The following is an 11,466-nucleotide window of genomic DNA, read 5'->3' as shown; positions in this document are numbered from 1 at the left end:
CCGTTGTTGTTTTTTATAGCCACGCCCCCTCCCCCCCCCCAGTCGGGCGCTCCGACCAACCGCAGGGGCGAGGCCCAAAGATCCACTTCTCCGGCTGCCTCATCAGCGCCGACGTTGCACCTAAACTGCTCAACTTAAAACTCTTTGATCTGGATGTTCGGAGGCGCGGCAGCTCAAGCGAGTCTCGACAGTTATGAAGTGATAAAAGGGTCAGCGAGGCGTCGCTTTGCGAGGAACTGCCCCCCCGCTGGAACTCTCGTCACAGCGATTACACCCGAATCACAGAGACCGAGGACGGAGCGATTTCCAATTTAACTTTCCCCTAATTTCAGGCGTTTTTTTTTTTTTACTTTACGCTCGCTTTAGTGTGACAAACGTCTCAGCTGGACATGAGAGTAATTGGATCTACAAAACGCCACGGCCAACTCTGCCACTGTATTTGCTTTTATTTCATATTCACACGAACCAGCGTGTGTAAAATAACAGCGCCAGCCGCAGATCAACTCCCTCAGGTTTCATTTGTCTAAATGAGACTGTTTTCCATTGATGGGCTCGACTGTTTACTCATTTAAAAGCCGACTTCTCTACAAAATATGACAAAACTCCGAATATCAAAATTCATCAATCTGAATAAACCTCAGAGCCGACTGTGTGTGCAGGATTCTGCCAAATGCTGGTTGGGGGGGGGGGGGGGGCAATTTGGAATCATATGCAATCACTAATTTTCTTTGGTATCTTACACATGGGCATGAATGTCTGCTGCCAAAAAATATTACCCAGAGCTCTTGTGAGATGTGTTCGAGCAGTTTGTTGTCGTGTGGCTGAGGTGTTACTGGTATCTCCGCTGACTTGCATCGTTGTACAGTGTAGACAGAATTGGGGTGGGGGGGGGGTTAATAAATAAAGACCTGCATCACGCTGAGAGAAGCTAAATATTTGACAATAATTCACACGGTGGAAAAGCAACGGAAGTTGTCTGAACATGTTCATGGTCATTTATTTATGAATAATTTCTCCAGAATTCCAGATGTGTGAAACTTTAAAAAAATAAATAAAAATAACATGCATCTTGTAATCTGAGATGATTTGGGATGATTTAAGCTACTTTCTGAAGCAAGTTGCTTAATTTTCAATCTAACACACGACCTGGCTGACACCGGCTATTTCATTACGGAAATGAGCAAAGTTATATCGTCACATTAACACAAACGAAGCGGAACATTTTATTCCCATAAAAAGCTACTACTCCTACAGTGCCAATAAAGTTAATAATCCACATGCAGCCGATCGCTGACCAGAGGCGGGAGTCATCTGGTTGTGTGGGAGTTTGGATTGAAATACTCACCCTATGATTCAATAATGTACTCTTTTTTTTTTTCTTTCCTCTCCCTTCTGAGCAGATAATCGTGTGTGCATGTGTAAAATTACACATTAAAATGGGAGGTTTTATAATAAATGCAGTGACAAAAATAAATACAGAATCAAAGTTCTACCTCTAATACATTAATTACACAGAACACTAAAGTTGTGTGTGAACTGGGGTGTTTTTACTGACACGTTCCAATGTGTGAGCAGACAAGCAGAGCTCTGACTCTGAGATCATTCCATCACGTTATCTGTTTTTGATTTCTATCACAAAACCAATAACATTCACGGCCGTAAACAAACTGAGAAACATTCGAGGAAACAACCTCAAGTGAAAAGGTCAAATTGCAGGTGCCTCTTGAATAATTGCAATGGAAAACAAATGTTTTTCTTTACGTATAAAGAGAAACTAGCATATATAATACTGTAGATACATTTCAACACTTTATTAAAGGTTTCAAACCATGTTAGTGTAAATCAAATCTAATGAATTTAAAATATTAGAATACTGTGTTAGTATTCTAGAATAGTGTGTTAGAAGCATTCTAGTATATGTTAGTATTCTTGAATACAGTGTTAGTAGTAGTCTATGTTAGTATTCTAGAATTTTGTGTTAGTAGTATTCTAATATTATGTTAGTATTCTAGAATACTGTTAGTAGCATTCTAGTATTATTTTAGTATTTTTGCATACTCTGAGTAGTATTCTGTTAGTATTCACGAATGTCGTGATAATAGTATTCTATAAATACTGTTGGTAGAAGCCACGTTTTCAATATTGTTGACAAGATGCCACGATATTCGCTTATCAATATTTTACAAACCTTTTTAGTTTAAATTTTACGATTGTAGAAAAACCCGAGAAAACTTTTCACTGATATTTTAAACGTCGTTCACCCGTTTAAGACACATTTAACGGTGGCTTGTTAATATATACTGTTAAAAATACTCCACAAACAACACTGACACGGTGTCGTTGTAAACTTTTCACTTTTACCAATCTCCAGCTGATGTTATATCGCTTTAGTTTCCAGAGTTATGTTAGTTTAATCGCCGCTTAGCTTCGGCGAATCAGCCTGACGTTACTGAAGTGTGTAAGCTAACTGGAGCCTGTCGCGTGCTCCTGGCGGTTAACGGCAACGCGCTCGTGAGTTTATCATTTCATAAATACCTCGTTAAAAAAGCAGACGACGCACGAAGCGACGATAACTTCTCTGAGCATTAAGCAGATATTAAACCTCTCAGGACTCACCATGATGTCCCACCGGCAAAAGTCCCCTCAACTCTTAAACACAGCGTGACGCCTAACGTCGACCGGGACCGCGCAATGCACGCGCTCGTCGGAACGAACTCAAACAGGGCGCGTGAGGCCCACGTGGTTCAGTCCCCAGCGACAAAAACAAACAATGCGAGTTATGGCGAGGAATTGTATGTTTACCCCTGAGGAGCTCAGTACATATTCACAAAGAAATTATGCAAATATGAAGAAGCAATGTTTATGAAGACTTGACATTTCTCACTTTTCAATTCCCAAACATTAAGTACAGGTAATTGGTTTGATAGTAGTGGTAATTTTGAGCACACTTTGTGCTTGTAATTTGAAATCAACCCAAATTTTGTTTGTTTCAATGTGAAAATAGCCTCCTCTGCTAGCCCTTGATTTAAGTCCTGAATTTGACCAGCTTTGGCAGGGTGGGCATCCAAAATTAATGAATACATAGCAAAGTGAAGTGTAAATTGCAATGTCTTGCTGTGGCCAATCATTATAAACTGGAAACCCTGAGTAGCCACTTCATATTGCAAAGAACATTAAATGCACGCGTGCTGATTAAAATTACACATAGAATTAGCTCTTTGATTATGCTATAGCCACCATGATTTAAAAGTTCTTGCTCATGAATATATATGGAGGTTTTACTAGACTAATTAATGGGTAAAGTTAACTTTTCCACTATCAGTTGGCTTTCTGTAGGAGGAAAAAAAAATCGATATAAACTTGCTTCAAGAACACACCACCATTTTAACTGAGATCACAATTCAAGTGAGTCAAATCACAATGTTTTTATTCAAGCATCAAGTAACAATCTCAAATGTTCCTTCGGCGTGTTGAGAGAATCAGGCTGAATGTAGCTCCAAGTCTTGAATGAAAACATGTGCAGTTTTATAATGTAACCGTAGCAAAACTAAAGATTCCCGTCCCATAAATTCCAATATAATGCTCAATTGAGAGCATCGAATGTGTCGTACATATAAAAACACAGCAACTTGTATACCATTCATGGGCATTCCGAAACTGTGAATTTCTACCGGACACGCAACATAAGACGTACACGTACTAACAGTCGGATCCAGTAAACATTTAAAAAGGAAGAGAAGCAACTACTATAGTTGTAGTGGAGTGACAACATGGTTGTGTCCATGTTCTGGTGACTTTCCTTCAATTCACATAAACAGGAGTGTAACTCGAGGGACAACGGAGGATGTTGGTGCTCAGGAGAGAAAAATAAAAGAATCCCTGATCCCTGCAGCTTCTCCAGTGGACTTTAAAGAAATGTGACGCCGGAGCACTCTGTGGATTATGAAAATGACTGAGCACGATTAACTCGTGATCCCCTGGATCAATACAGGAAATGAGCAGGAGAGAGAAACGGGCACAAAGAAAGAAAAAAAAACAAAAAACAAACACAACAAAGCTATTAAAGAGGCTCTCAGCACCAATCGGAGTTAGCCCAGTTTATCTCCCTCAGCCGTAAAGGAGAAGTGAGATTTGTGTCCAGAGAGTTTAAACAAGCCTACACTAATAATCACATTTCTCAGCAGTGAAAAGGACATGTGACCTTCATTCCGACACCTCCTTTTGCTTCAATTAAGGCATGTAAAGGAGTCACTGGCGATGGGGACGGAGGCTCTGAACTTAGCGACCCATGGTCGGCATGGTAACAGCCGGGCTGGTCACGGTGGCGTCCTCGGCCTTCCACTGCGACGTCACGGTCTTGATCTGCGTGTAGAACTGGATGCCCTGGTGGAAAGACGGAGAACAGACGCCTCAGAGAGCAGCCCGGTGGACGTTAAGACATTTTGAACAGGGACCATCCTGGTGGCCCAGAGGCGCGATGTGTCGATGTTTATTCACCTGTTTGCCATAAAAGTTGGTGTCGCCCCTGAAAGAACCTCTGGAGCCGGTGAAGGAGAACATGGGGAGTGGAACGGGGATAGGTACGTTCACGCCAATCTGCACAAATGCAAACACGCATCGAGGATTCGTATGGAAAAAAAAAAAAAAGAAGAAAGTATCCAAGGATAGCCTACATAGCGTTCAGAAAACCGGAGAGAAAAACACGAAAACAACACAAAATAGATATTCGCCAATGACATTTAAGGTCCCTTAAACGCCTCAATGTCAAAATACTCATATTAATCCACCAGAAACTGGCTCCGGGAGACTCTCTTTCTACAATATAACCGGCAGGTGATATCTGGCAGCATGAACCGCTGACTTCTGTCCAATAAATATTCTCACTTCTCGTGAACCTTCTTCCCTCTGAAACCAAAAAAAACACCTCCCACACCAAACGCTTTACTCCACGTCTCACCCAGCCGACTGCCTGGAGGTTTAAAAATTTTTTAAAAATGTAACACCAAAGTCACGCCCCGTTGCCCTTGTAGCCAGTGTTTTTGAAACACCCTCCTCTCACCTGGCCCACGTCCACCTCGTGTGTGTATTTGCGCGCGGTGGCGCCGTTGGTGGTGAAGATGGCGGTGCCGTTGCCGTAAGGGTTGCTGTTGATCAGGGAGATGGCCTCGTCCAGGCCGTCCGCCTCCAGGACGACCAGCACCGGGCCGAAGATCTCCTCTTTGTAACAGGTCATGTTGGGCTGAGGGGGCAAACGGGACGACGTTCACAGACCGGATCCAGGGAACGCCGAACCACGGCTTTAAAATGCGTGTCATAACACTTACAGCCGCTTTCTATTTTTAGCCGAATGTTCGACACTCGGCACCAGAAACCTCAACGTGTGGGGGAAGCTGCACTTACAAGGCTTTATACATTTGTACATTAACAGCTATGTTTATGTCTGTAGATTTATATGAAATCTAGGAAATCACACACGTCTCAGCGAGGCTGCTTGTAAGATCTCTAGCCGTTTGCTTTATAACCTACACAGAAAAAAATTTGGGAAACATTTTCGTTGGAATGTTTTTAGCAATGTGAAGTCGTGGTCACAAAAACTACTTATTTACCCCTTTTTTTCTACGACACTTGTAAGGAATATGCATTTGTGGGTGAGCACACAAGAATCTACCGGGCAGGATTGATTTGTATAGAAAAACTTCAGTTCAGTGACAGATGTCAGAAAACAGGCCCTTAAAGAAGGCGACCAAAAAAAAAACCTTTTTCCCCCCCCTTCTCTTCAGGCAAGTTGGCTTTTTTCCAGAATACCGTTTGTTTTTGCATGCGTCAACTGGATTCTTCCAACTCTAAACATGTCTAGAAAGGCATGTTGCCCACTTGCCTGAAGAGAGGATTAAATAGTCATAATGAGCATCATTGAACTTTGTGACAGGTTTGTAAAATTGGAAGCCGGATTGGAGAATTTAAAATAGAAATACTTGAGAGAAATTCTTTTACAGCATCAAAGTTAACATTTTGCACTGAGTTTGCAATGAAGTGCCAATTTTTTCCTCTGTCATGATGCTGAGAGAGAATTTGTATTTATCAACATCATAATATCCCAAAAAATACGGTGTTCTAAATTACACACTGCGTCTCACCGAAACATTGCCGATGATGGTGGGCCCCACAAAGTTTCCGTTCTCGTATCCTTTCACGTTGACGTTTCTCCCGTCCAGCAGCAGCTTGGCACCTTCGTCCACCCCGGTCTGGATCAGAGACTCCACCCGGGCCTTGGCCTCAGGCGAGATCAGCGGACCCACGTCGGCTCCGGGCTGGTCGCCTTTAAAGCACGCCGTTTAAAATACTTCTCATCGTCGTGTGACGTCAAAACCGATGATGACATCCCCGAGTGGACGCGGGTTCAAAAAAAGTCGAGCCCTACCTGCGTTGACGCGCAGGGATCTGGAGCGCTCCACCAGCTCCGGCAGCCAGTCGCGAGACTCCCCGACGAAAATAGCGGTGGAGAGCGCCATGCAGCGCTGGCCGGCTGCCCCGAAGGCGGCGCCCACCAGCTGGTTGATGGTGTTCTCTTTGTTGGCGTCGGGCATCACCACGCCGTGGTTCTTGGCACCCTGAAATGCAAAAAAAACATGTAGGACAGAACAACTCTGGAGGACTTCTCTCCAAGAGGCCGTGGGACACCGGAGGCGGCGCGAATGGCGTGCGCCGTAAACCTCACGGAGATTGACCGGCAGCCAGAATCTTCCCTCGCACGTTTCTCATCCACAACAAGAGGAGCGATTTGGTTATGTAGGTCATCACAGGGAACGAGAATAATGAGTTCCCCAATGTGTGAGCGGTGCGTTTGGTGTAGTACCATGTTGGACTGCACTCGCTTGCCGTTCTTGGAGCCGCGCTCGTAGATGTACTCTCCAGCCTGGTTGGAGCCCACAAAGCTGATGGCTTTGATGGCGGGATGGTCGCAGATGAAATTCACCGCTGCAACGAAGCAAAAAAACTGAAAAAAAGGCACCGTTTTGTATCGAGACACACGAGAACTGATCCCCAGATCTGAATCCTTCTGCTTCAAACACCTGCAAATTACTTACAAACACCAGCGGCACATATGGAAAATGTGCTATTTACATATTGCCAGGGGGGTGTATGATTAGTGTTCCAGGCCTCCTTGGACTTTTTCTTTGTTGTTTATCTCACACACACACACACACACACACATACACACACACTCTCTCTCACCTGCGTGCTGCCCGTGGATGATGTTAAGCGTGCCATCTGGAGCGCCGGCGTCCTGGAGCAATTTGGCCAGAAGCATGGTGCAGCCGGGGACCCGCTCCGACGGCTTCATCAGGTAGGTGTTGCCGCACACCATTCCGATGGGGAACATCCAGAGGGGAATCATGGCGGGGAAGTTGAACGGCGCGATGCCGGCGCACACGCCGATGGGCAGGCGGTAGGTGTACGTGTCCATGTCCTTGGTGATGGAGGGCAGGGTCTCGCCCAGCATGAGGGACGTGATGCTGCAGGCGTGCTCCACCACCTCTGAGGCGCGAACAAGTGGTTTGAGTGTCTAAATAAACACACCTGGCGTCCCATTGTCAACATCGCTATTTACAGAACGAGACGCTTTTGTGTCCAAATTGCAATTTAATTAGAAAAGTTTCTACTTGAGTCTTTTACTCAAGAACAATAATTTAAAAAACATCTAAAAAAAACCTATCAGTGTCATTTCACGTGTTTTCTGTAATAAAACTTGTGGAAAACTTCAAGCATCATTAGCCTCAGTGCTGTAAGAAATCCCCGCTGCTGGCAGTACACCTGCAGACGGGGCCTGTCTTTCAGCTGATAATGGAAAAGAAAAGTGAGCACACTGGAGGAATATGAACACCCCAAACACTGGGCTCTGCACCAAGTATTAAGTCATTTGGAAAGAAAAAAAGACCAAAAAAAAAATATATATATATATATATTTGGCAGCGCTGTCTAGTAATAAGCAAAATACATCATCTTTCGGTTTGTGAGTGCGCGGAGCTCTTTTAATTTCTCAACATGATTCCTGCTGATGTGAGGCTGCCAAAGTGAACAAGTGCACCTCAGTGAGGGGAACTGCATAATTATCTTAATATAGTATGCAGCTAAAAGCACGACACCGAAAGAAGAGGAATAAACCAGGCAGCCACTTTTTCAGGACGGAATAGTGCTGCACAGCAGGACGACTGTGGAGTTCTAGTTGCTTATGACTAAAGACTTTAAAAAAATAATAATAAAAAAGTCCTCATGAGAAACTGTTTAAATGTCGATTTGGCAAAATGACTTCAACAGTACACTTAAATATCCTACGGACAATGATTTCAACAGGGGCTCCGGCTCTCTACTATGTATTTAGCAGCACTTTAATCCAATTAGGATCTGAAAACCTAATAGCGCCACCAGAAGCTAAGCAGTTACTTACGCAGTCCTCTAAAGACGTCCCCCTCTGCATCGGCCAGAGTCTTGCCCTGCTCCAGGGTGATCAGTTTCGCCAATTCTTTCTGAAATATCAGAGGGGTGGGGGGTTGAAAATGAGGAGCACGTCTGGAACGTCAGTGGCTGAAGGAAGGTGGGCGAGCGGCAGGTTTCCTACGATGTTGTCCTTGATGAGCTGCTGGTAGCGCAGGAATATCTGCTGCCGGCTGAGGATGGACGTGTCGGACCAGGAGTGGAAGGCTCTGGAGCAGGAGTCCGCCGCTGCCAGCATCTCCTCCTGGGTGGCTTTGGGAACTCGTCCCACCACTTCATTGGTGGCCTGAGAGGCACGAGACAGACCGGGAGCCCATTATGACATGTACTTTATTCCATTAATATCATCACCAAAAATATTTGCTTTTTTTCCAGAGGTCAGAAATGTGATGTGATGAGAGTTAATGGACAGTTGTGCATGCTCTAATCGCTCGCTCAGCATTAAATTTGATAGCTGTACACCAGGCAGAGCTTTTAGAGGACATCAAAACAAGAAACACTGTGCAGCTGAGCCAGTTTCTTTATAGAATAAGTGTGCTTTTGAGAAAGGGAGGGGGGGGAATTGACTTTTCTTCTTTCCAAGATTCACCAGCGACAACAAAGTGCCAGCCCGGCTCGTGTTCCTCCAGCCTGAGTGCAGTTATCTGCGGGTACTTACAGGGTTGTGGATGTCGAGCCACTCGGACGTGCTGGACTCGACAAACTTGCCATCAATGAACAGCTTGGTGGTGGGCTAGAGGATCACAAAGGCATATGATCAAATCCCTGACTGGCTGCTGGCATCATTCGAAGTTCATTGAGGACATCTGTCATTACAACATTGTGAAGCTTTTCAGACCATATATAAATATATATTTGAAATAAAGTGACCACACAGAAAGGATCCAACAAGTTTAACCCAGACTTACTATTTGTGCTGTGACAGTACTAACGACTACGTTCCAGTAATCTTTCGTTTTCGGCTTCAAAAGAAGCAGCAGCTATTTAAAAATAATGAAACATTTGGCCACAACTTGATTAAAAAAAAACTAAATAAATTTCAATGCGTAAAGAATATAACGATTATTCTTGGACTCGGCATCTTCATGGCGACAAGACGCTGATCTCCTTTGATCACCTTTATGGAGGTGCCTCTCCTATCTGCTTTGTATGGAACATTTTGTCGCAGTCGTCAAAGGTGACCCAACTTTTTGGGATTTGTTCGAGTCGTTAACAAAAGTCACCTTTCCAGGAGCTGTTCGATCCTAAAAATCTAATTAACTAGCTCCTTAGATGACAACAAATAATCCCTGAAGACTTCATGCAATTTGGTCGAGTAGTTTCTGTGCAAAGTTGGTAAAATATATACAAATAAATAAATAGATGCCGACAAAATCATGACCTTCACCCCAACGTGGAAGTTATGTAATCATTAGGTAAGGGAGCAGTGGAACAGGTTGTAGTTATTTAAATTCACAGCAGGAGGTCTCAGGTCCAATTCCTCTCCTGGCCTTTCATTATGGATTTTGTTTTACTGCATCGGCTGCATGATGTACAGAAAACTTATTCAGATTATAACCTGGTTCAATTTTAAACGGGCTCTAGTTCTCTGCAACCAAGACTGACTGAGCCAGTACACAATATGGATTGCTTGTTCTTTTCCAAAGCCAAAAATAACATCGGAACACATAACAATAGATGCACTTCCGACTTTTCAGCATTCAAAGAAAAGACATGCAAAGGCAAAGAAATAAATGTGTGATTGGCTTCATTTGAAGTGTCGAGGCACACGAACATCTGTTCCAGTAAAAAAAACTAACATCGGTCTTTTTATAGAGACGTGTTCGACAAGTATCATTGGTGGCAATCAAGTTAAGTTCATAATGGGACTAAATGAGACACTTTAAAAACAGGACCTCGAGACGTTGCGTTGTACACGTGACATCCACTCGCAGCCGAGTTACACAAGCAGAGCGAGAGTTCTTACCACTGAGGAAGAGGAGGAGAAGCACATGCGACCCAGCTGAAGGGGCTGCAAGAAATAAAACACCACAACATTAATGCCTTCAGATTCCGATTCAACACAAAGCAAGCTCCACCTAAACCCCAGTCCAGGAGACACACATGACGGCTCCACTTATCCACTGTCACTATTGCTTGTGCAAGCACGTCCTCTGCTTTTGGTTTCCAACTTTAACATGAATAATAAATGTATTTTAGAAAAGAAAGAAATAGGGGTGAAACGATGTGCGGCGAGAATGTTAGCCACTTTGCTAGCTAACAGCTCGTTAGCCGTGTGGAGTTGCATAGGCAAAAACGAGCAGTTTTGTAAAACAAAAGTATGTTGTTTGTTTTACCTTTGTGCTTCTTATTGACCGGAGGAGAAGTGCTGCCATTGTGGAGTGTCAGGTGTCTTTTGTTTTTTTTCCTGCTCCAAAGCCCTTCAACCGACCCACCACACAACACACACACCAAAGTGGAGAGAAGTTGTTCCAGCGGACACGCTGCTGCGCGTTATTACGAATCTACAAAAAGGTACAGACGTGTTACTACCAATACGCAGCTATCCATATAAGTTGTTGATCTGCTTTATTTTTGCGTGTCTCGATTGGCTGTTTCTGGTCCCAATGGGTGGGACTTGTTCATTTGTAAGCCAATCACGACGCCCATAGAGCCACCCTCCCTAAATCACAGGGCGTTGATTGGCTGACTTGCCGAGGAAAAAAAGTCGTTTCAGTAAATTGACTAATCTCTCAAAAATCACATTTTTTTGGTGAAATCTGGCACTTAATGTTCATTTATTGGCTTAATAAAACTCGACGCTTTCTGTGAAGTTATTATTCAAACACGTAGATTTTTCTAAATGGCCTAAAGGTTATTGCGGATCTTGAAGGACATTCTTATTAACGCTCTGTGGCAGGTAAGGGTTTCCATGGCAACATGGCTACGGGCAACATGGAGTTCCTTCAGTGGGATCGTCATGAGGTTGCG

The 11,466-nt window shown here is 43.8% G+C and overlaps 1 protein-coding gene across 1 annotated transcript; it reads right to left on the bottom strand.

Moving 5' to 3' along the window:
- Positions 1-3,394: 3,394 nt before the first annotated feature.
- LOC308142974 (methylmalonate-semialdehyde/malonate-semialdehyde dehydrogenase [acylating], mitochondrial-like) lies at positions 3,395-10,992 on the bottom strand. The gene is made up of 12 exons (XM_080513605.1): positions 10,833-10,992; positions 10,463-10,507; positions 9,155-9,229; positions 8,621-8,782; positions 8,450-8,528; positions 7,237-7,539; positions 6,857-6,978; positions 6,422-6,611; positions 6,138-6,319; positions 5,060-5,239; positions 4,498-4,596; positions 3,395-4,383 (listed from the first exon to the last, which is right to left on the bottom strand). The coding sequence occupies exons 1-12, from the start codon at positions 10,869-10,871 to the stop codon at positions 4,279-4,281; spliced, it is 1,581 nt and encodes a 526-aa protein (XP_080369731.1). The 5' UTR covers positions 10,872-10,992; the 3' UTR covers positions 3,395-4,278.
- Positions 10,993-11,466: the final 474 nt, after the last annotated feature.

The sequence above is a fragment of the Blennius ocellaris genome (genome assembly GCF_963422515.1).
Source record: "Blennius ocellaris genome assembly, chromosome: 18".
Taxonomy (NCBI): domain Eukaryota; kingdom Metazoa; phylum Chordata; class Actinopteri; order Blenniiformes; family Blenniidae; genus Blennius; species Blennius ocellaris.
Note: the sequence above shows the minus strand (reverse complement) of the source record. Positions and strands in the feature narration are given on the sequence as shown.

Bases quoted from the DNA above. Each gene is read 5' to 3' on its own strand.
- LOC308142974 (XM_080513605.1), bottom strand. From the start codon at position 10,871: ATGGCAGCACTTCTCCTCCGGTCAATAAGAAGCACAAAG. The intron at 6,979-7,236 runs GTGAGAGAGAGT...GCTTCGTTGCAG, and splicing joins CATCCACGGGCAGCACGCAG to CGGTGAATTTCATCTGCGAC. The intron at 6,612-6,856 runs GTACTACACCAA...TTTGCATTTCAG, and splicing joins AGCGAGTGCAGTCCAACATG to GGTGCCAAGAACCACGGCGT.